The sequence below is a fragment of the Melampsora larici-populina genome (assembly GCF_000204055.1).
Source record: "Melampsora larici-populina 98AG31 unplaced genomic scaffold MELLAscaffold_24, whole genome shotgun sequence".
Taxonomy (NCBI): domain Eukaryota; kingdom Fungi; phylum Basidiomycota; class Pucciniomycetes; order Pucciniales; family Melampsoraceae; genus Melampsora; species Melampsora laricis-populina.
Genome location: NW_006768788.1, coordinates 771,378 through 796,219, shown reverse-complemented (window position 1 = coordinate 796,219; position 24,842 = coordinate 771,378). Strand labels below are relative to the sequence as shown.

At 43.1% G+C, this 24,842-nt stretch overlaps 4 protein-coding genes across 4 annotated transcripts; 3 read left to right on the top strand and 1 right to left on the bottom strand.

Annotated features, from left to right (window-relative positions):
- Positions 1–5,597: 5,597 nt before the first annotated feature.
- Positions 5,598–11,608, bottom strand: MELLADRAFT_107642 (uncharacterized protein; the record flags this gene model as incomplete). The annotated part of the gene is made up of 3 exons (XM_007411231.1): positions 5,598–5,848; positions 11,450–11,477; positions 11,543–11,608. 3 exons carry the CDS (start codon positions 11,606–11,608, stop codon positions 5,598–5,600), a joined length of 345 nt encoding a protein of 114 aa, XP_007411293.1.
- Positions 11,609–11,680: 72 nt separating this feature from the next.
- On the top strand, positions 11,681–12,776 carry MELLADRAFT_64179 (uncharacterized protein; the record flags this gene model as incomplete). The annotated part of the gene is made up of 5 exons (XM_007411298.1): positions 11,681–11,696; positions 11,767–11,775; positions 11,835–12,304; positions 12,390–12,620; positions 12,714–12,776. 5 exons carry the CDS (start codon positions 11,681–11,683, stop codon positions 12,774–12,776), a joined length of 789 nt encoding a protein of 262 aa, XP_007411360.1.
- Positions 12,777–16,285: 3,509 nt separating this feature from the next.
- Positions 16,286–18,306, top strand: MELLADRAFT_64177 (uncharacterized protein; the record flags this gene model as incomplete). Its single annotated transcript, XM_007411299.1, has 7 exons — positions 16,286–16,572; positions 16,645–16,841; positions 16,872–17,097; positions 17,131–17,377; positions 17,426–17,701; positions 17,782–17,910; positions 18,046–18,306. The coding sequence occupies 7 exons, from the start codon at positions 16,286–16,288 to the stop codon at positions 18,304–18,306; spliced, it is 1,623 nt and encodes a 540-aa protein (XP_007411361.1).
- A 2,680-nt stretch (positions 18,307–20,986) lies between these two features.
- MELLADRAFT_124486 (uncharacterized protein) lies at positions 20,987–21,328 on the top strand (the record flags this gene model as incomplete). Its single annotated transcript, XM_007411300.1, has 2 exons — positions 20,987–20,989; positions 21,083–21,328. 2 exons carry the CDS (start codon positions 20,987–20,989, stop codon positions 21,326–21,328), a joined length of 249 nt encoding a protein of 82 aa, XP_007411362.1.
- Between the last annotated feature and the right edge of the window lie 3,514 nt (positions 21,329–24,842).

The following is a 24,842-nucleotide window of genomic DNA, read 5'->3' as shown; positions in this document are numbered from 1 at the left end:
GTCAGAAACATCAAGTACTTGAAACTATCAAATTTTCAAGCAGGGAAGGGGTTTTGTCCAGTTTTGTTCAAATTGAAAGTTCTCCTTTAATGTTTATGATTTATGATGATACTTTGGTGCGGCGACCCACACAATCAAGACTGCGTAGTGAACGAGAAAACCAGATGATACCTGACTGGCTTATGAATGTGGCACAGTTTACATAACGTGCGTTTCCCTACTCTCGACGGAGATCGGCTTCGGATCGTATTGAAAGCGACAAAGAAGTGCGAGATAGTGTTAGGCAAGAAGAAACGTGACGGCCTGACCTTACTTGATCTCGACTATCTCTTCAACCGTCTGAAAGGAAGCTTGCTACCTAACATAACTTTGAGGGCTCTCTTCTTAGTGGCATTCTGGGGCCTGGCTTGCCTAGGAGAGCTAACCTTACACGATGATCATCCAGCAGTCTACGTTTGACGATGTGATGTACAATTCTCCGCAGACTCAACTTCTGCAACCATCCGCTTACAAATGGCGAAGACGGCAGCTCCCGGAGAGGTTCAACTGTTACGTCTTTGGCATCAGCCAAACCGTCTTGATCCAATATCCGCATTGCGACGTCTCTTATTGGCATCAAAAGGTTTACCGTCAGATCCTCTTTTTCGCGGTATCCTTCCTCACAAGCCGCTACAACAATAGGGCGGTTCAAGTTGAGAAATGCGAGCAACGTGACGCAGAGTTGCGATCAAGTTTTTTAAGGTTGCTCACTCCTTAAAATTCTTGATCGCTCAGTCACGAACGCTCTAAAACTAAGTTTTAAGGCCTTTTAAAAAAAGGGCCAACGTATTCCAACGCTCATACCTCCTTTTTTTTCTGCGCCCAACGGTTCTTCTTTAGTCCTCTGCCCTGTTTCTACTTGCCTCGGTGAAGTTCAACGGCTTGTTTTAGCAGTCGATTATGGAGTATTTCGCAAAAGAATCCATAGCTAATGAGAAAAAACTCTCACATCCAGGTACACCAAAAAACAAAAAAAATGGAAGATGATCTTTTTTTCATCATTCGGACCTGACAGTCGTAAGAAATTTAAGCAAAATCGAGTGATCGCAAAACTGTGAACCACCTCTAGAGGTGGTTCGCGAACTTATAATTATACTTAAAATTTAAAGCACCCGAACAAAACATAAAATTTAAAAAGGGGTGTAAAAGCTCTTCTTGAACCGCCCTAATCTACCGTGTTGGCAGTCCTAAAACATCACCAACCACAAACTTGTAACTGGTCCGGGCACAGCATGCAAATCGGTGGTGCGTCACTACGCGCGAATATGGGCTGCTCCATGAACTCGTTGAAGTACGCTGGTTGTTGGAAATTGTCAGCCTATAAACACTACGTACATCGTTACTCGCGGTCTCTGCTTAAAGACACCGTAAGGCTGGCGCGGGATTTCAGATGACAACGTTGAGGCCATTTTATAACCTTGTGGCTGCAATTTTCTTGTAATGCGCAATTAGTGTCCACTGCCCCATTCTATGTAAAATGCAACTCGATTTGTATTAGTTGGAGAATACTCCCTGGAGTTCTGTCCCTACGAGGACGGGTTTTGATACCCTTCGCAGGGTCTTGGCTCTGCAATCCTTCACTCCCTGTGAGTGGGTTCGAAGGGTCTCTTACCCGTCTTGTAGTGACGCTTTCTTTCTCGTGCGCCTACCGTGAGTTTCCACACAGAATCCTCACGCTTGCGCCGGAGAGAAAACTCTAGGTTTCTCCCAAAGCTTGCCAACCTCACTCCTGCAATGTCAGGAGCAAGGTTGACTACTGCATTACACCATCCTAGAGATAGCCACCACAACAGAGTTTTGAGAATGCCTCAAAACCTTTTTAGGTCTTGACCATGTCCAGACCTTTAGTCGGCAACCCTGACTTTCCGGTCAAGTTTGTCGCTGTTACTGAGTCTTGTGTTGAATCTGGCAAACTGCTGGTAGTCGGAGGGATTATTGGTGTTTCAGCTTGTCCTTGAGAATCCTTTTGGCTATTTTCTTTTCCTTGAGGATTCGGGCCTTTGACCACAATACATTTGATCTTTGACTCCTGATTCTGTTCTTCGGTAGTCTGATTCTTCTTTGTTGGTTCTTTCCTCTGAAGTTGTTGTTCTAAACTTGCGGGATTCACTGATGGAGCTCTGCTGAACCCTCTTAGCTTCCGTCTTGTATTGTTTTGTTCGGGAAATAATTTGTTGCTTCCGTTTGATGCCCTTGTAATTTCTCTTTTTTTGCAAAGTTCTTACTTCTATTATGCTCAAATCTTGAATACTTTGTTGTTGATAATATGTTTAAAATTTGATTAATGATCAAAGTTTCTGAGTTTGAGCTCTTGCGATAAAGTAGCAATCTGGAAGCTTGAAGATTTCCTGTATTGGAAATCTCTAGCTCAGATGGTTCGTGTACATAACTGTTAAGTCGTTATGTACCTTACGCTACTTACGCTTGCTCACACTCCACCCCGTAGACAGAGGTCCAAACGGCGTTTCTTGTCCGAACCCATCAGGAAATATAAGGAGAGAGGGAATAGTAAACTTACATATCCAATCTCAAACGAGCAGAGCATAGAGTTTCTAACCTCAAATGGGGTTTTTCGAGTTTTTGCCGTCTTCATTAAATCCGACGACAACACATCTTCTTAAAAAACTGCCGATAGATATTACAACGGCTGTACATAACTTGGATGTTTGCAGAAGAATCGAAGGGCTGAGGAGGATGAGAGCGCGCTCGCAAATTGCGAGCGCGAGCGCCGCAGACCTGACAGTTTTGGTCGTGGCTGCCCGATTGAGCTATCTATTTCATAAATTAGTTGAATTTCTCACGTCTGCATATGGCCTGTCAGACCAATGCGTCGACACATAGCAACGGCCCCATCTCCCACCGTTCCGCCGCATTCTGGTTCGAATCCATATTCGAAATTTCCATACATCCACTTCTTTATCGACATCTATATTCCTACCATACGTTATCCGTAGCAAGCACCATGCTAGTCACCGAGCTGATGACACAGCTCCATGCCTTGGACCCACAAGCTCACCAGGACTTGACCCTGAGCCAGCTGACCAAGTTTGCCACGCTCGCCGCGGAATTTTGGAAGCGTACCAACGGCGCTTTCATCACATCACCAAATCATGCCCCCTACAAATTCCTTACTCAATGCCTTGAGGCAGGCCAGCCGGATTCTAAGTGGGGGCATCTATGGAACATCGCATATGAAGCAATACCTACGTGCCATTACAACACCACCCTGTTCCAAGAACATGGCATACCCTCACGCGCGAGAAGGCCTATATCCCTCACACTTGCCGAACGCTACTTCCAACCACCCACCCATCATTGTTTCAACTGCATCGACAGCCACACAGGCCGCCCGTTGACCCTCGAGCGGCGCAAACCAAAGTTTGGATATATCTTTGACATCGCTGGATTACAGACTCTCCAATACGTTAATTTTTATTGTCGTGGTGAGTTGAACATTACATTAGTTCCAACTCATCATATAACTGAAAGATACTCAATTATTATTTGGCCAGTTTGCAAGACGGCCTACACGCCCTGTTACTACAGTTGCGATATCGAACGCAAATATTACACAGTAGCGGAAGGGCAGCCGGAAGAACATTTCCAGGTAACACAGCACTACTTCATGACGCACCGCCTTGCCAATCACTTCAACCATCTCCAGAACTTAGCCATGTAAGTAACTGACCCATTCCATATATGAATGGCCTACGTCGCAGTTCAATGACATATCATTTTCAATATTCAGAGTATCCGTTTACAACGTAGTGAATTCGTATAATCAAACTCATGCCAACCTGAAGCAGAAGTACACCAACGACTTCAACAAAAACCGGTACACTCGGAGACTGAGTGCTAACGTGTGTTCACTAGGACTGGACATCCATCGCCTGATGGATGTCTACGCCATTCGAGGAATCCGCCTAACGGGCAATGCCAAAGGAGCAGACGACAAGCGATATGAATCGGCAATGAAACAACATAGCGAATGGTTGGAATTAGAGGGAAACGGCCATACAGCACACGTTTGCTCTACATGCACTGAAGTCACAATAGACGAAGAAACTGGCACTGGGAAGAGTAAGTCATTGCACTTGTCATCTCATCATCACGTGTTTGTTAATTATTTAATAAGTACATCAGTTCTACGCTCAATGGTCACGGACGGCGTAACCCTCGGCATTTGGGCTTGCAGTGCTTCTCAAGAGCAACTGAAAGCCCTCGATCCAACTACCACCGAAGTATCTTGCACTAGCCCGTTAGAAAAGGTCAATGACCGATTCTGCCCTCTGCACACAGAGCTATTACACGACATTTGTCAGGCCCAGCCATGTATGAACAAGGTCGTCGGTAACACCAAGACGTGTCACCTGGAAGAACACATCCAGGCCAACACTACTTTCAAAGAACGTAACACATCCCTTTTTGGCCTACCACGACGTTTCAATTGCCCGCATTCAAACCTACACATGGATCCAAGTGTCCTCCTCGAGGCCGACACCGGCGAGGTCGTCCTGTCTGAGGAAGATCGCCTGTATTCGGAGGTTGAAGAGCGAGCACACGAAAGCGCTCGCGACGGCGGAGCCAGTGCAGAAGCGACCGCCAAGAGTGCAGGCAAGAAGAAGCGGATACTCATCTCGCGAGTCCGCACACATAACGAGCAACTGATGGTCTCGACTTGCGGAATCATAGTTGCAAGAAAGACTTTTTACAAGTCTGAATCCGTAACAAAAGTGAAGGTTAGCAACCAACATCTTACTCTACTTACCATTCATCAGATTTACTAAATAAACACCTACGTCAGGAATTCATCCGGGAGACATTTCCGGACAACATGCCACAGATCATCTTCTATGACAACGCGTGCGGCCTCTACTGCCACATACGATCGAACGCCAAGGACCGGGAGGATTTCAAGCACACCATGATGCCCGTGGATACTTTTCACATCAAGTCCCACAAGGATTCTCACACAACCTGCCGTCTCAACAACCACCCCAACCTCTTCCCTGAGCTGAAAAGGCCAGACGGTAGCTGGAGATTCAATGCCTCGGCTGCCGAAATCACCAACGCATGGTTCGGACGGTTCGACGCCATGTGTCGAAACATGGGTCATGTACGGTACACTTTTTTTTAGACAAAATGATCCGACTACACAACAACCACTTGATGGAAAAGTTGGAGGCACGTTCAAATGTACAATTTCTAGGTAACTTTGACATGTCTTCAGCCGCAAACCTCCCGCGAGCATAAAAGTTGCATTTCAACTTCTGATATTCAATCTACTTTAATATAATTTCATCTTTAATATAATTCATTCAGCCGGTTTAGTTTTATTTTACATTTACAACACTTGTTTGTTAGTCTCAATCCTATTGATTGTTTATCATTCACCGATAGTTCCATCATTCCATATCTTGTCATCCTTATTTCGTCCACTCTCCTTATGACTTACATTCATTCTTATCATGTAATCGCCGTGTTGTTATAACTCATTCACCTTAATGATTGTAAATGATTGTATCCAATGGCATATGGTTTTACCTCGTAATGAATAATCATCTACGAATGCAATTGAGAAAGCCAGAGGCTAGGTCGCCTAGCTTCTCTATTGATGCTCTATTCCCAGTCCCATTGATAGGGTTAGGGTTGAATAGTTGAATACCTTGCCGATGTTGTGGCAATGGGTACGTTTGAATATCAATATGCCCATTCCACTCTCTCTGAGCTGTGCAACCGCGCTTATAAGGCCCATTGACAATGGCCCGGTAATGTTCGTGTAATCGTGTGATCGAGGCGTCTGCAACTGCTGACCATGTGACGTCACCAACCCCGTTGGTAACGTTGTGGAAATGGTTAACATTTAACCTTCACACTTAGCTCATATATCTATCATCTTTAATATTAGACTTCACCATCTTCGATGTGTTGTCGATTGGGACATTATACTTATATTACAATAAAACTTAGGTACAATCAATCATCTTTAAAGTAGTAATTTCTTTGGGGGTTGGTGACGACGGGACTAGGAATCAACCTTGTCCATGTCACACCCCGGAAAGGTCTCGCGTGACACCTGAGAGGTCTTAGAGTCACGCGCCTCACCACAGAGAACTGATGACATCATAGAGATGACAAACCAGTCTTGCCCTGGATTGAGAGGCCTGGACTCGAGAGAGACGTCACCTAGAGTATTCCCTCCCATCAGAATCCTCGCCGTTTCTCTTCTCTCCTCATCTCTCTCTCTTCTCCTCTCGTCATCACACTCCTCGTGTGTGTTCGTCGTCTTAGACCTTTCCGCGGGTAAGGATTCCCCATTTTCGAACATCATGAGGTCGAGTAGAAGGAACAAGAATCTGGAACCGGAATTCGAACCGGAACCGACTCCACCACCATCAGAAGAAGAAAGAAGTTTCGAAATTGAAACCGAAGAGGAAGAACAACTTAGAAGAGATCGAGAAGATGCATTAGAAGAGATAAGAATGAATCGAGCAAACAAATCAGTCAACAAAGCGAACAAAGTGAAGAAGAAAGAAGCCACTCACATTTCTACCAACAACATAATTATAAATGACGATCAAATAGATAACAATGAAATAGAAGAAGAGTTAATGTTTAGTGAAGAAAACGAAAGCGGGTCTTCCTCATCTATTGAAGAAGTGAATGATCAAAAACAAAGTAAGTTACGCTCTTTAAATTCGGAAGGTTTCTATCAAATACCACTGCTCTTCTAGTACTTAGAATGCGAGCTATTGAATTCAATTGCTCTTCTGTGGAAAGAATATGAGCTTGTTCCACTGCTCTTCCAAAAGGAATGAGAGCTTCTCGTTAGAACGAACGTTAATTATCCACTGCTCTTCCAATCAAGGAATGAGAGCTCATCCTCACTTCTTAATATCCACTGCTCTTCCAATCAAGGAATGAGGGCTCATCCTCTAATTCTAAATATAGTTTAATCACAGATAAACTACTATTGTTAAAAGAATTGTTTAGATATAATACTAACTAAGCTTTGAACTATAGACATTTCGATTGAAATTGCCAAAATGGCTTTGGCAATGGGGAATACGAAAATTGTAGAACAATTTTTAAAGTCCTTAGGAGAAAACTCAAATAAGAAGATTCCTTTGTCGAATGTCGTAGATTCAGTTTACAATAACAGTGGGAAGGTTTCGTCATCAGGTTTAAGAGGCTTCAGCAAATACTGGAATGATCATCTAACAAAATTAGACTTAAACTTCAAACTCACGATGTTCAATGATCGTTGGATAGAGCTTGACCATATGGCTGAAGGCAGCAACACGTCGAAAAAGAAAGACAAGCCGACAGGCTTGATACCAAAAAGCAAATGGTGGATGACATACGCTGATTGGACTAGAGCGAAGACATTGATGCTAAAGTATTTACGTCAAACTTATTTTCATGTAAAATTTGTGAATGAGTAAGTATAATCATCTAGACGGAGTTGAAGTTAAAGATAACTGATGATAGTTTCAAGTTTGGAGAAACACTTTGATTATGTAGAAAACTTAAGCCTCAGACACGGCTGGTTAACAGCATTTAGGTACGATATCTCAGTTAGGACAGACGTCATGTGCAATAGGGTAGAAGGAGCACCTGGGGACCCAAAAATTCCAAGAGAAGTCTTTTTAGAAGAAGCTAAAGCACAGACTGAGTTATTGAGAGATGGTAGAATTATCTTACTAGACAATCGTAAGTCGTTGTAAATGATTGATGTCTAAAACATAACAAGATAATTGACAATGTCTTTTACCAGCATATGCAAAAGGGAATATACGAGAACGTTTCAACCCCGTCACAGGTAGACAATACTCAGATGGTTTGAATCATGACTCAGTAGAAAACATATTAGATGAAAATGATAACATAAGAAATAACAATAGTTTCAATCATAACAATAATAACAATAACTACTTAATGCCTTTTAATAGGAACGATCAGTTCAGAAGAAATGATAGTTTTCAAGGCAACAGAAGAAACAATCGACGAAACATAAACAGAGAAAGATCTCCTACGCCTTATCAACGGAATGAAAAATCTAAAGATAAATTTATCCCTAGCAATAATAAGGGAAAACAAGTAGATAGATCGCAATTTTATAGAGATGAAGAGCCACGTCAATCTACTTCAAAAGATAAACAAACGTGAGCTATAAGCGATATTATGCCCCTGCCTGTTACTTATGATTATTTGTAATACGCTATTTGTTAGTGATTTGTCTATATGTACGTGATAGAAATTGATATGTGAACTTTTTGTTGAAATGAATCAAAAGCCTTAGTTGCAGTTCGATAGATAAATCCACTTCGAACGTTGAAAATGGAAAAGAGAAATCAGCAATTCCTCTTTGGCCTGCAGCCGTAAAATGCAACATGAATATTATAGTATGGAAAAACCAACTAACTAAAATTCAACTTGCTAGAGAGATTCGGTTATCTATTAGAAGGTTTTGAAAAGGGTTTCCATCAGGGTATTGCGACACATAGGATAAAAGACTGGGACTTTTATTGCCCCCCCAACCATAACTCAGCAACGAATGCAAGGAAGAAAATCGAAGATAGTATAGAGAAGGAGGTCAACGCAGGTCGAATGTACGGACCATATACTAAAGAAGAAGTTTTGCAAAACTTAGGTTTCTTTAGAACAAATCCCTTGGGCGCAGTAGAAAATGTGGACGGCACTTTTAGACCAATTCACGACATGTCATATCCAAAATTCAACCCGGAAATCCCATCCTAAATTATTCCTTCGTGAATAAAGAAGATTTCGAGACGATGTGGAATGATTTCAAATTAGTGGCTGCGTTTATTAGAAATTTAAAAGTAGAAATTCAGATGGGGATATTCGATTGGGAAGGTGCTTACAGGCAAATCCCTACGCATCCTTCTCAATGGCCATATTTAGCAATAATGGACTTCAACAGCAAAATATTCATAGATCTGATGATAGCCTTCGGTGGCGTGGCTGGTTGTGGCTCGTTCGGTGGTCCAGCTGATGGCTGGAAAGAGTTGATGAAGGCAGCGTTCAAGTTATTAGAAGTATTTCGTTGGGTCGACGACAACTTGATGATTAAGTTGAAGTCTGATAAAACGACCATGGTGCAAATTGTACAGGCTAGCGAAGAGCTCGGTGTAAAAACTAATGTCACTAAATACGCGGAATTCGCCGATGAACAGAAGTTCATAGGTTTTATATGGAACTGTGTATTAAAGACAGTTCGTTTAACAGACAAAAAGTTATTGAAAAGGAAGTGCGATATCGACCAGTTCCTCACGAAAACAACCATCACGAAAAAGGAAATGCAAAAATTCAATGGTAAACTTGGCCACCTCACGTTGATTCTACTGCAGCTTAAATGTTATTTAGTTGAAGGGTTCAGTTTCGTGGCGTCTTGGAGGTCGCCAGGGAAGAGAACAATTCCCGCCGATGTAAAAGAAGACGTACTCTTCTGGAAATTGTACTTGGAAAACCTAAACCCGACAAAGTTGGTCCCAGATCACGTTATAAAAAACGTTGGCTGGGTTGGCGATGCTTCGACGGACTACGGTATAGGTATAATCATTGGGAGATCTTGGTCGCAATTCAGATGGTTGCCAGGGTGGGATGAACCGCCAGGACGGCCCAGACGAACTATCGCCTGGGCGGAAACAGTAGCCGTGCGGCTAGGTATCTTAATGCTAAAAGAACTGAATCTATCGACCGGCGTGGCAGGCTTTCGTTTTTCCTGCCTGACTGACAACACGACCACAGAAGGCGCAGCGAGGAACAGGAAATCACGCGACTTCTGGGTCAACCGGGAATGGAGATTAGTTCAAGACTTGCTGATTGAATTAGATTGTGATATCAACTTAGTACGAGTAACGTCAGCTGATAATGAAGCCGACAAATTGTCCAGAGGTCTGAAACCCTCAAAAGGCTTGAACAATCTCGTGGCAGTACCCATTCCAGCAGATCTCACACAACTCTTATCTCAAAATTTCACCTTCGAAAGTTGTCGCAGTATCAACACCTATTCACAATGACATCAGCCGAAGCAACACTTCGTAAGACGGGACCCTCGACTTTCCACCCTCTAGACGCGGCTAGCGAAGTGATGTTGAAACACGGATGGGCCAGTTCAACCATCCGTCAATACGTGGCAGCAGTCAACAAGCTCTTTACCTTCTTGGACGATTCCTTGTTCACTTTGCCGATCACATCCAAGATCCTATACGATTTCGTGATTTGGTGCAATGATCGACAAACTGATAATCCCGTGTTAAGTGATACCACCAAACAATACCTCACAGGTTTACGAATGTGGCATTGCCTCCACAACGCAAAATTTCCAGAGATTGACTCCGATAGACTAAGAATTATACTGAAAGCTTCGAAGAAATGTCAAACGAGCATTGTACGGCTTCATTGGTCCGGCCTGACATTACCAGACCTCGATTACCTCATCAGAAAATTACCCGGACCATCACTACCAAATACCACTCTCAGAGCGCTGCTTTTAGTAGGTTTTTGGGGGTTAGCCCGACTAGGCGAGCTCACCAGACATGATGATCACCCCGATATTTACATTCGACGGAAAGACGTTAGGTTCTCGTCCGACGACTCATCTGCCATCATTCGGTTACGCCTCGCGAAAACAGCCGCACCCGGTGAACTACAGTTCCTACGCCTTACCAAACAACCTAATCGGCTAGACCCGATTGCCGCCTTACGTCAACTACTACGAAGTTCTCCGGGTTCGGCTCACGAACCACTGTTTTGTGGAATTCTGGCGAACGAACCTATAAGAAGGGAAACGGTACTCGCAGTCTTAAAATTCCATGAGCCAATGGGTTGTTGTTGGACAGGACATAGTTTAAGGATCGGAGGCGCGTCATTGAGAGCTAATTTAGGTTGTTCATTGTCATCCTTGAGACACATTGGGAGGTGGAAGTCCTCATCGTACAAGAGATACGTAAAGAAGTACTCCGTTAAGTTGTTACAGGAAACGCAGAGATTGGCTAGGACTTTGCACAGGAGATGACCGCTTGTACTATTTAACATGACATGAAAAATGATTCAGATAACTATTGGCACCTACGCGTTCCACATGACTTTGTGCCCCTCGAGATTGGGAAGTGGGAGATATCTCCACGGTGCTTGTCTCTACGAGGACGGGTTTCGAGTCCCTTTGCAGGGACTCGGCTCTCCGAGCCTTCGCTCCCTGTGAGCGGGTTCGAAAGGACCCTTACCCGTCCCCGTAGTGACTGTTCTCAACCAGAGATCATGACAGACGTCTGATCACGATCAGGTTGAGAACTTTAGGTTCCTCCCACAGCACGCTGATCTCACTCTTGAAGTACCAAGAGCAAGATCAGCTATGCACGCCTTTTACCTAAAGGTAGTCACTTACCTTTAACCTCAGAGACGCTCTGAGGTACCTATCCCTTGAAGGGAGAAAAAACATGGATCATATTTTTTGACCATCATGTCAGAAGTCATTGACCTTACAGGCAGTGAAGACTCGATGATAAATGGCACTAGTATTGAATCTTGTGATGTCGTGAACCATGTCGGTGTTCCTCGCGCTCGTACTGAAGATGATGTTCTTAATGATCTTGACAACAGTTTGCAGAGCATCACGATGTCCGATTCATCAGGTACGCTCTTGTTCTCATTGTTATGTTTTTATTAAGCTTACACACTTTCTTGCTGTCGTATACTTAATAGATCCCTCAGGTAGGTTATTTAACTATTTGCTTTATTTAAATAATGCTGACACAAACATGCATTGATAGAGGGCCACAGCGAAGAGGATGATAGCAATGTATCGAAAGTCCCGTGGTATGAAAAATTGGAAGATTTGGGGCGAAAAGAAGAGGGTTGCCTTTATCGCTTGAGGTCCAAGCCTTTGCGCCCTTCAGCCATGTTTTACGATCAAAACGAGGATGTTTCTCACTTGGAAGATCGCGTAGGATTTAGGTGTTTTCAGAAGGTACCATTTGTGGTACCTTTAGGTTGGGAAGTTTGTTACATCCACCTTACTCACCGGGAAGTTTCTGGTTGGTATCTGCTCAAGTTCGACACCGCTTGGAAAGATATGCTATCACAAGGCCGAGGACACTGTTTTGTACGCGCTGAAAGCAATCGGTTTGCTGTGATGGCCATGGGAGCATTTCGTCGAGATCTTTACAACAAGATCGAAAATGCTTATGGCGCAATTAACCTGGTGCACCAACAGTGGTACTCGAATGCCGCTTCGATGGCAGTAAGCTCCTACTGTCTTGGACCTCCTGCGATTATTTACACCGACCACGTTAATCATGTAGATTCAGCCTTTGTACATTTTGCAGTCGTCGGGTTCCAAGTATGAGGATGAACCTCGCTGGATGATATGTGAGGGACTAACCGACGAAAAGAGCCACCGATTTGTCTATGAGAATAGGTTTGATAATGAACCTATGGTGCCTTACACTTGGAACGACTTGATCTACGCGTTTGTCCACTTCGCTTACGACATCAGTGGCGGCAGGACATTGATCTCCAACCTCGAATGTGATGCACGTGGAAGAATCACCAACATTGTATGTGAGATCAAGGGGTTAGTCAAAATCATAACATACCCAATGTGATTTGGCCTACTCACATTTGTTCTTTGCCTTTTTAAACTTATATAGCAGCGTGCCATATCACAGCCGCAACGATCCAGAGATGGTGCAGAAGGTCAAAGACGCGTTTGATCACTTTGAAGAACAACATAGATGCAATTTAATATGCGAACATCTTGGTAATGTTCCGCTATAGTTTATTGTAGGCAAAGAGTTACATTGGGTACTGTCCCATTTATATGATCTTTCGGCTCAGTTGTTAATTGTGAGTTATTTGAATGTTCCAATAGGTTACTGTCACTTTGATTTCATGCAACATATTAGAAGCTTCGTCATTTTGTGTTATTTTATTTTTGTGATAGTCTTTATTGTATCGCTTCGGTGTTTGTATTGTAATCATCTCAGGTCACAAATATGAATTGCACTGCTGGAAGTAGTTTATAACCAGTTTATTAAGAAGTTATTCAATACTGGAAACCGATCGGTGGTGATCGTGTGGCATTTCGCGTGATCGGGTGAGCTCAAGCGTAAAAAATGCCAACTCATATATGGCACATTCCAAAGGCATGTGCAGCAGGATTGTAGCCGGTATCAGGTTGAACAAATACGTGGGGATGATTATATTGAATATAAATGAAAAATGAAAAAAAAGATAAAGGTACAAAATAAAAATATAATTACGTCATGAAGAGATAGGATAGTCAACAAATAGAAGTCAACAATTAGATCACTCGATGACCAAAGTTATCAATTTGAATCTTTGCTATTAAAATGTTGGGAAGAAATCAAGCATAGCACATACACAGGGTTGTAGAAGGGATCAAACTAGATAGAACGATTGGAAAATAACCAATCGAAGTGAGGCAACATGTTAACCTTTGTGTTTGGGTTTGGCAGCAGTTCGGTTGTCCAGCTTCCGCCATTCGGATTTGAAGGCATCTTTACCATCGATCACCGTTGGATTGCCTTGGTTCACATATCACACCAAGCCGGCCTCTCTGATGTTTTCAATGATCTTCATAAGCCATCGGCGGTATTTGGTGGCCGTTGAAGTGAAGACATAACTACTATATACACGATTGAACGACTCTCGTATTGTGAGGTTTTCAGGCTCATTGGTGAGCGCGAAGAATGCGTGCAGGGATTTCATAGAAATCGGGGTGGGCTCGTTGGGCCATCCTGTTTGAAGAACAGACGACTTTGAGGGCATGATCGTGATGTCCGGCGACGAGCTGGCATTTGCTACAACCGGCTGAGGGAGAAGTAAAGCGTTGACCTCTGGAAGACTCGAAGCTTGTGATTGCTGAGGGAGAAGTAAAGAGTTGACCTCTGGAAGACTCGATGCTTGTGAAGGTAGAGGGGATTGTACATCATCTTCATCGTCTGAGATGGCGATTTCAATGGTATGTGGAATTGGGGTGGGGGTGATGGTGCGATTACGCGAATATGCAAGCGGACTGATGACCTTTTGCATGTCCATTCTTTGAAAGCTAGTCAAGGTCCGCACCAAATCCATGTTGAAATCCATTTCTTCACAGTGCTCCGGTATAATTCCAGGGAATAGAATCAAGATACGGCGATGTTGGGGGTTGTACTCTTCCACTATCGATGTTTTCATCTTGACCTGATGTAAATCTATTTCAGAAATTTTTCCAACAAAACAAACAGATATCCATAATTAGGGAAAGTGAACCTACCCAGCTTTTTTCATCGGGTATCCATACGCGAAGGTCACCATCCCAGGCAGCACCTAGCTTGCTATGGACTTGTTCCATCAACGTATCAGACTGGTTCAGCTTCATTCGAGGCCATTGCGGGGCGTAGACACGCCACGTCTCGCAGCCTAAGGGATTGGTCTGCACTGGAATCAGTTCATGCAGGTCGTGTCTTTGGGAATCATACCATACCAAACTCACCTCTAAACCTGCCCATACAACAAATGTAGTAGTTTTGCTGGCGACTTCTGCGTGCTCTTTATCATCCCGTTCTTCCGCTTGTTTCTGCAGGGTGGACATTCGAAATCTGGTCACCTGCGCAGCACTGAGGGGGGTGGCGAATGGAAGGCTCGCTTGGGTAGAAGGTATTTCGTGACTGGGGCCTTGGGTCATAATAGGCTCGAAGTCGTCTTGAGTACCAAAATCGAAGCTTGGTGACCGATGAACCACATTTCGCGTGGTGGCGATACCTTGGTTTACCGCTGGATTGGGTACCGGGGCGGTGCGTTGCTTGGCGTTGACCTTCTTATTGTGCTTCGAACAGCGTAAGTGGGCCGGTTTGAGCTCCTCGCAACACTATTTAATAAAATCGAAAGTGTAACGAAGGGACATTAGTTCACTTTTCGAGTGGTTTAGCAAAGTAACTGAGTTAGTCAAAGGGGTTGGCCTGACATTGCGACAGGTCTTGATAGCGCATTCAGCATTGTTCCGGGGAGTATGCAACTTGCCGAAATGGCCTTCGTAGCCATTGCATTTTTGTTCTGCGGTTAGTGCTTTCTTTTTACGTTGTGTGTTGTTTTGAGTGAGATTGGGGTTTGCGTCGGGGTCTCCGTTTACCAATTGCGCTACTTGCATTGCGAAAAGATTTTGCGATGTTCCAGCGCGCAGCGCTAAGTTATGTTGTTGGACTGCCTTCGTGGCTTGTGCAAGACTATATGACTTGAAATATTTCCCTTTACGGCACTGTAATGATCATTGGAATGTTTGTAGAGGGTGGTCATGAGTTCATATAATTCAGCATAAAGCAGAGTTTCTCGAACGTACAGAAATGCCAATGAGTGGCTCGCGGGATTGATTGGCGGGGGAGAAGTAGGATGTCGAGTGAGGTTTTGGGCAAGAGGGACAAAGTAGGCCGCTTTGGTGTTTGGGGTCTGGGGTCTGGTAACGGTAAAGGTAGGTTGGGCTTCACAGGATGGATAGGAAATTCGGCGTACTTCTTTCTGTCTGGAGCCATACCTATTAACGAGCGCAAACAATAATCAATGTTTGAATCAACGATAGATTCATTTATACGATTCATTTATACGAATAGTACTGTGAAGATTACTTACATTATGGATCAGGAAGGAAATTGGTGAGGGGTCCGGTTCTTTTGTGCACGACCTGCGAAACAGATCGAAGAAAAGGTCATATCTTTCATCGCGATGACTAGGGAGGTCGTTCGAAAGAGGATGATGTAGGTGAATGGCCCATCTTTTGGCCGTGCCGGTGCCGCCGATGCCACGCATGGGCAAATCAGTTATCCATTCGGTGATGATCATGAACTGATCATCGTGAGTGTGATCGAATACGGTGAACAAATACGGCTAACGGCGTTGTGGGAGTGTATGTGATGACTGTCCGTGACAACGTATGTACAGTAAGATGCAAAAAGGATGAAAAAATCCGGAAACAAAACCGACCTGGTGGTCCGTGCGCCCTGGGAAGTCTGGCGAAACCGGACCGCCAAAGCTCAGCAAACTTCTCGTCTCCAACAGCCACCGACTACCAGGGCTTCGCATACAGACCTATACAGACCTCACGGCTCCCAAACCCCAGCCCCCAACACCCATCCCCATCCATCCTCAAACCGCTCATCACTATCCTTAGCCTACCAGCCTCCTCAACTATCTTCAGTCGAGGGGGACTAGACGAATACTGCTCCTCATGGCTCCGCACCTTTCCGATCCACCTTACCGGCCATCGATTAGAACCACAACTCAGCCCTTCACCGTTACGAATGCCCTTCCGCGAGGTTTTGCAACCCTTTCTGGACTTCATCGCACCACACATCAGTCGTTTCGATCAGATTACTCCAAAGCATTCACCTTCAAGCCTACCCTTGACCCCTTTCACTCTGATTACTCTCGATCCATCATGCAAAACTTCTCACAAGCTCAAATCAACTTAGATGACACCCCCATTGGGCAGCGTCCTTACCCTAGCACTCGACGGTGTGTTCCTTTCTTTAGAAATTTTGCTTCTTTTGTTTGTGTCTCACATTTTTATTTTTCTGGATATGTTAGCGCATTGGCTGCCGCTGCAGTTGATCATGTCTCAGAGACCACTGCCTCTGTTGGTGATTGCAGCTCTTCGCTACCCCTTGCCGATGTCATATTTGGTCCACCTGTGGCCCGAGACCCCAGCCCAGCGGCCAGTTCCGACATTGAGATTGTCTCATTGAATTTACCACCTCGTGTCCCTCTGTCCGACAAAAAACCTGGTATGCATTCTTTCTGCTTCCGTCCTTTAGGAAGTCACATTCTAACATTCAAGACTTTTGTCTGTGGTTTAGTTTTGCAACCATCAGGAGCTCGTGTGACTACTCCTCAACCGCTCAGCGTGGCATACACTATGTGTTTGCTCAAAGGGACGGATATCACCAAGGGACCCGCTAAGAAGAATGCGAAGCCAGTCTATTCCACAATTCCCATCCCCGCCACCAAAAAACCTTTCGACCTAAACGAAACCTCTTTGGCGTGATTGAAGCAACGTTTATTTGATCTGGCAAGTGAGATTGATAACGACCAAAGCAAAGGTAACACAGCTATTCTCCAAACCGCCGATGCCATGAAACAAGTCAAGATCTATGCGTTTATTACTGCCCACGACACCTGGGCCAAAAACCAAGAACGTACCATCACCGAAGATATCCATGTCTCCTCTTTCTTTCAATCGGTCCTTGGAGCTCTCGGAAAGCACGCCGGTTTCGTCATTGTGATGGACAACCCAGCACGATGTGCTCAAGAGGCAATTGATGTATGTACCCATTATTTCACTTCACATTTTGCCTTTATCCTTTCACAGGCTAACTTTGCCCGGTTCTTTTTGGTGCAGGAACTCACAAAGAATCAAGCCCGACTCAGAGCACAGAACACCCTCAATAATGTTGTTACCACTGCCTCGGATCTTGCTCATGCAACTCCTGTTGATCCTCATTCGCGATGGCTCACTGCGTTACAAGATCATCATGGTTCATTGAAGAATAACAAGGCTGAAGGATGGCGAATTTTTAATCCGAAGGACTTGACCTTGAAAATGGAACTAACCTTCCATCACTTGATCCTGTGGGCTCGCGAATTGGTATGTTGTTTTCTTCCTCATTTTTCGTGATTAGATTTCCTTACTTGATGTCAAGTAACTAATGGGTTTCATTTTGATAGGTCAAGGGTACCAGAGATGTTACTATTGATGACCCGCCTATGGAATTGGAAGAGTTCTTCTGGATTGATGTCAAGCCGGTCAAGCGCCCTTCCCTCGCAACCCCTACTTCGGTGGCTAAGAAGATTAAGGTTGAAGAGGCGAGTCGCCCCTCTGAGTTGGGCAGCTATGCTGAAATGCAATAATCTACGGTCAGCGTCGATTTCAAAAACATACGACGCATCGAAATCCATTCAACTTTGCAACAATACTTGACCTGGTGCGAGATCGATTACAACAAGATCGACGATTATGTTCAGATCTTCTTCAAGCATTCGATTACCAGCTTCCATCGATTTCTATTTCCTTCTGTTTTGAGCGCAAAGACCATCGCTAGTTGGGGTATTCCATACGGAGTTGTGATGGAGTTAATGACTCGACCTCGCGAGTACTACACTTTCCAAGTCAACAAGTTAGAAGAACTCATGAATCTCCGAGCCATGAGAGCTGCCTCTGCTGAAGCCCATGGAGACAACATCGACAATTGAATCATGCGCTAGTTTGTTCCCTGCCTATATTCCAGATGTGCATTTCTTGATTGTCTTGTGTACGGCTTTTCCCCCTTCACGAACCGTAGTTCCTCTCATTTTATGATAATGAATGTCCATCAAGATATGTATGCCCTCACGATGATTGTATGGCTACCACCCAAATGTGTGCTTTTGAACTTGTTAAGATTTACAAATCCTTTATTCAAACTGAGGTATCCCATCACCACTCCCACATGAAAACTAAATGAAATTTCTCATGAATTGTTCACAAACCAAAAGTGCGACCTTGATCATAATGTGTTTAATTTGCTCAACTACCTTTTTTTGTTTGATGTTCAAGTCGGCATCGAGCTGTCCGACCGTTCAAAAAAACCCATGTGATTCTTCTTTAAGAATCACAAGTCCAAAAAACCTCAACAAAAGGGAATTTTGTTTTTTGGACTTGTGATTCTTTCCTCTTTGGAGAACAACTTCGAAAATCGATTCAAAAGGACTGGTTAAATTCCAGGTTTCTGATCATACAAAGACTCAGTTATTTGGTTCAAGTCTTTCTGAAAAGACCTCAACCGAAAATGAGCTTTTGCGACAATAACCCTTGGAGGAAATTCAATCGGTTGCTCAAATTGCTCTAAACACCCGGTCACGCAGATGAAAGAATAACAAATTTTCATTTATCCTAAAGTTGAACTAGGTAATTGAGCAAGCTCACAACATTTCAAACGATTGTAGACAGCTTCAGATGGACATATTTTAAGGACACATTTCAGAAAGTGAAAACTTATAAAGACAACACAATAATCAAGCTGCTGAATTTTGGCTTATTCGGCCGCTTGATTATTGTATTGTTCCCAATAACGGGCGGTTGAATAGCCACTAAAAGCAATCAGCGGTTGTAATAAACCTCGAGTCATAACTTTGGCGGCGGTTAAAAGCAGATAATCACCCTTATCTGGGACTTCAAACCATTGCTCTTCTCGCCGTAACTGAGCCTTCATGCTGTGGAAGGCATTCTCAATTGGATTCATGTCGGGTGAATAAGCTGGTAAATAAACTAAAAGTACCCCAGCATCCTTGCACATCTGCTTGATTTGTCCTCCGTGGTGTATGCGGGCGTTGTCCATTACAAGGACCGAGTTAACCGCGGGGTATGGGTTCATACGAGGAAGCTAGCATGGAAGAGGTCACACTATAATTAGTAAGTCAAAAGGGATTGATATCAGACCCAGAGATTGATGAAGATGAAACAAAACTGACCAATTCACATGCGAGGAATAGTTCAACATGAGTTTGTTCCACAGCCCCTTTGAAGACATTTCCTGCGATGATTCCTTGCTCACATACAGAAGGGAGAATCGTCCAGTGGTCTTGCTCGGTGTGGCGCTTCTGGCGAACTGTACGAGACCCCTTTGGAGCCCAGCTCTTCAGTCGAAGGGCGTCGCGCCCTACCACTCCAGATTCATCTTTGAAATGGAAAAGTCAATGCGATGAGCATACGACTACACAGAAACATCCAATATTTATTGAAAGAACAGTGACTTACCGATAAACACCAAGTACTCAGGTGGAATGCAGCCCACCTTTAACATATAAGCAGTTTGATCTGCCTTTGACTGCGCGGCATGAACACCTCGAGTGATAAGATGAGAGAGTCCTAAGCGGTTGTGCAACTCGCGGCCAATGGTCGATTGAGACACAGGGATGCCGATGATTCGTTCAAGCTGTTTTTGCAATTCATCGAGGTAGATGGAGGGACAGTCGGTAACCAATTCATTAAGTACCGCAAGATGTTGATCTGACAATCGGTGGGGTCGGCCACGGGTCTGGTATTGCTTGGGATCGCGAAAAACCCTCCGTGTTTGTTCGTAGAGCTTTCTCCAACGCCAAAGGGAAGTGGCGGAGATCGAAGTTCGAAGGGTCAGATTGATTGTAATGAGATCAACATCGTCCATGGCCATCTCGACAGCCAGGAGTTTGATATCCGCTGAGTAGGATTGAAAGCCCATTGAAGTGAACGGATTGGTGATGTTGGATGGGGATAGGAGGAATTTGATTGGATGGAGAGGGGGGGATCCGGATCGGAGGTGCTGGGTGGAAGTTTTTGGGGGGTTTGCTCTGGTTTGCTTGTGAAGCCATTCGAAGGTCATGGTAGTCAGTGGCTATGGACATCAGAAGTCAGGCGATGTTTGGCGGTCCAGATTCGCCCAACTTCGCAGGGCGCACGGACCAGCAGGACAATCTTGTTTTTAGGATTTTTCATCCTTTTTGCATGTTACTGTATGTGACCACGGGCGGGATCAGGCGGGATCCAAAGGCCATACTGTCGTTCTCGAAAAGCTTGTCCGAGTTTTCCCGCCAAGCTGCTCGAGTCTTGCGGGCAAACTTAGACAAGCTTTTCGAAAACGACAGTAGGTTTGCCTATAAAAAGGCTCTCTTTGAGGCTTACAATCCATATCATCATCAATCATCATCTGATATCACTTCCATTCAAGACCGATCTCGTTCAGCTACCAAGCCCTCAATTTTGTAATTTCTCCTTTCTGTTTCCATTCCGTCTTACATTCAACTTAACATACCTTACTTACCATTTTCCTCTAAAACCCTTTGCTTTTCTTCAGAAGGTGATCACCAAACCTATTACCTTCACAAACCGACTTCAATACGCTTAAAATATACTAAGATGGTTAGTCTTTTGATTTGTTTTTTCTTTCCAAAACACGATTCTTGATCAGCCTTTAATGTTGACATGAAACTTGAATGATACCTCTTTTCCTAGATTCTTGGAAATTATTTCAAACTCCTCGCGGTCTTTGTGGGCCTCATCGCCGTAACTCATGGGGATAGTGGTGTTAGCCTCCCGAATCTTAGCGCACTACTAATCCCCAAGTGTGAAAATGGTGAAGTCGTTTGCACAGCAGGGGCGGGTTATTGTTTCAACCAGGGAAGCACGCCAACGGCACAATGTTCGAAAAATGGAGTAATCTCATGCTCGGGCGGTGGCACCCCCTCATGTTCAGGCTGAAATCCTCCTAATTGAGGAGGGGGATCCCTTAGCAAGCTATGTATTCATTCGAAAGAAAACTCTCAAGTGCCCTCTCTTTTCTCATGTTACTATGTAGAGTGAATTTTAAATCCAATGCGATTCCCAAAAGTTAGTGAGATGTTATGATAGATGATGATTTTGTTTAGAAGCGGTAATCTAAATCGGTCTATATCTTTGGTTAATTTAACTCATCAAATAATCCAAGTGTTAGTTCTCAAGTAGTTGATTGCTTCTCTTTCTATAATCTTTCTTGTTTGAAAACATACGAACCTAAGCGCAATATCATCACTTTTATTTTCTTGTATATCGAATCCTCAGCTTTGCGACATGAAGTTGAGCGTTCTTTTCAATCTCTCTCTCGCTTTGCCCATATCCAAAAGAACCCGTGCGTGGAGAAACTATGTACTGCTTTCTTTGACCACACCGTTGTGCAGGTACTCTATAACTCTTCTAAACAAACCTTCAATGGTTTCTAAAGTGCTCATGAAGATGAGAGACGCTTACCTCTTTCGTCCTAAAAACCTTGGCTTATTATCCCATCAAGCACCAATTGCTTCCTTTAAAATTCTGCTACTCTTCAAATCATTCGCTTCTTCAAATGTATTTAACCCAAAGTCCTTTTTGTTTTCCTTCTACATACTTACCTAGACAAAATTAACTTTTGATTCACATATATCCCATAACCAAACAATCCGAAGCCGTCAAGGATTTCTTGATCATAATAAAATCCTTGTACATCATGCATACATACACACTCCAACTTTTTTTTTGGTTGTAACTCTTACTCTTGCCAGTTAAGAAAGATCTTTAAAGATCAAGAGAAGATTTTTTTCAATTACAGTAGTTTTAAAAAAGTGTGTCACAAAGGTTTTGTCAAGCTTGGAGAGTCCCAAGCTTGGTGGTTGAGCGTTTTGAATTGAACGTGGTGCCAAAGCGGAAAGAAAAGTGAGTACTGGTATGTACATAGGGTTTGCGCGAGTACGCTAGCCACAAGCAGTCTTCAAAGCCCAAGATGCCGAGTAGAGAGTAGGCTCAGCTTGGTTCAGATGACCCCTAAATTGTCATTCCGATTCCAACTCACCATTAGATTTCCATTTCTCCTTCAACAGAATCTCACCCATCAAGGCTCACCACCAAATGGATTGCTCAGCAACCAAGATTTGAATCTTGATGATTCCTTGAAGAACAATCAGAAGACCATCTTTGAGACAGATCTCTTTTTGTTTTGACTGTGATGATGCTTTCATTGAAAAAGCTCAAACCACAAAGCTTGACCCACTACTAGCTCAACACAAAAAGTTTGTGACAGGCTTTTGTAAAACTGTAAGTACTTTGGTTTTTTTTCTTTGGTTTCATTCAAATATCTTTTTCAACATCAAAATTAAATAAAATAAACCAAAAGGGTATGTAATTCAGGAGACCCAAATAGGTTTTGTTTGTAAAAAAAATCATCTGCTTCTCTGAGTTCTCATCTTCTTCTTTGCATCATTCCTCTCCTTCCTTTACATCCATAAATTATCTTTCCATCTCCTTTTCCATCTCTTTTTACCCCCTTCAAACAAATCCTCATCTTATTCTAAAATCAATTACAGACCGCTTTACACCAAAACCAATACCAAAAAATCACATCTTTGAAAAAAAATCCTACTTATATACTTATATACATACATATTCTTTTTCATAAACTAACAAAACTTTTTTATCAAAAGTGAATCATTTATTACTTTTGCTAAAAAGCTTGGCCGGATCAAGAAAAAATAAAACAGAATTAGACCCAGATTTCACCGCAGCAATCACAACGCAGCAGAGAGAAAAAAGTTTGAGGGTGCTGTCAGGGGTGGCGCAATCTCCCTTCCATTCCCTCCTTTTGATTCCCCCGCTGCCGCCAAAAAACAATTCATATTCTCAAAATCCCTGCCAATCACTTTGTTTTCCTCACTAAACTCAATCCCTCGCTGGTTCTCGCATCCTGGAAACGTGTCCTATCCATGGACAATTGATTGCTGATCTCTGTAAGTGAGAAGGTTCACTTTTTTGCTTCAATTCCTCCATTTGTCTCTTCAGTGCATTCTATTCAACTTACTGATAAACCACAACATCATTTCTAGGTATCCTTTGAAATTAACACACAAATCTACCATCATTGTGGTTATCAGACATTTGAAGATAAGCTTTATTGGTTAGAATATATGAATTGTAGTTAGCAAAGATTTTCATTGTATAGGAATCAGAATCGAGGAATTATCGATAAGAGTGATGTGAAAATTGAAATCGTTTCAATCTTCATACAAGAAAATCGATTGATTTTGATCTTGTTCCAAAGCATCAGCCTCTAGATTATGTACACAAGAGAGCTGAGATTGTTCACACTCTTTTCCGTAGGAAGATAGGAAGGTCAATTGGTTTTGAGCAAGCAAAATCAATCGATTTTTGGATTTTGAGTGTCTTTAAGAAAATTGAGATGGTTTTTGATAGACGAATTGAATGGGTTTGGATGACAAGGCCAATGCTCTCTTGGTTTTTAATACCCTCAAAGAGATCTGAGATGGTTCTCAGCTCGCAATCATAGGCTTGCCTCATAGGAGAATCGATCGGCATTGATCGGTTGTGATATTTTTCATAACCAATCGATGATTATGACAATCTTGACAACCTTAAAAATCACTCATGTTTTGAATATCTTTCATAAGATATTCAATCTCAGACTTTAGTTATTCAGCAGAGCTCGCACTCGACAGGTTGAAGATATGTAAGATACATCTCAATTCACTTGCCTTTTTTTTCACGTTAGCACAGTAGTTGTGAGCTCCAAAGCTTCAACAACATCTCTAATTTTCATCTGTTAACAAACGCTCGTTATTGACATATGAGGAATACTACAGAGAGAGAGGTTTCACACATCATTCCAACACCTCAAACCCATCGTAAAAGTGTGTGGGAAGGAAGAGCTGGTGAGGTGATGGTGAGACAAAGCTAGGTGGACCGATCACTGATATCAGACTGTGTTGCGAGGATGGTCATCTGAATCAAAGGATATGAAAAGGTTGTTAGAAAGTGCATCAATAGATAATGAATCAGTAGTTATTTATAATGTAGCACATAGAGTGACTTACCAAGAGCTTGACAAGCTCATCTTGCCAGAGTGTGTAACAAAAGAGGTGGCCAGGTGGTGGTGAACTAGAACCGAGAGGTGGGTGATGGGCCAGTGGAGTGGAAGGGAGATCACACCAACCCTGACAGAACCCTCAAACTTTTTTCTCTCTGCTGCGTTGTGACTGCTGCGGTGAAATCTGGGTCTAATTCTGTTTAATTATTTCTTGATCCGGCCAAGCTTTTTAGCAAAAGTAATACAACACAACTTTCCCAAAAAAACAAAAGAAAATAAAACATTTAAAAAAAATGTCAAAACCCCAATTATCAAAAACAAAAGATAATGATCAATTAAAACTTTTATAATAATTTTAAAATCAAAAATAACAAAAAAGTTGTAATA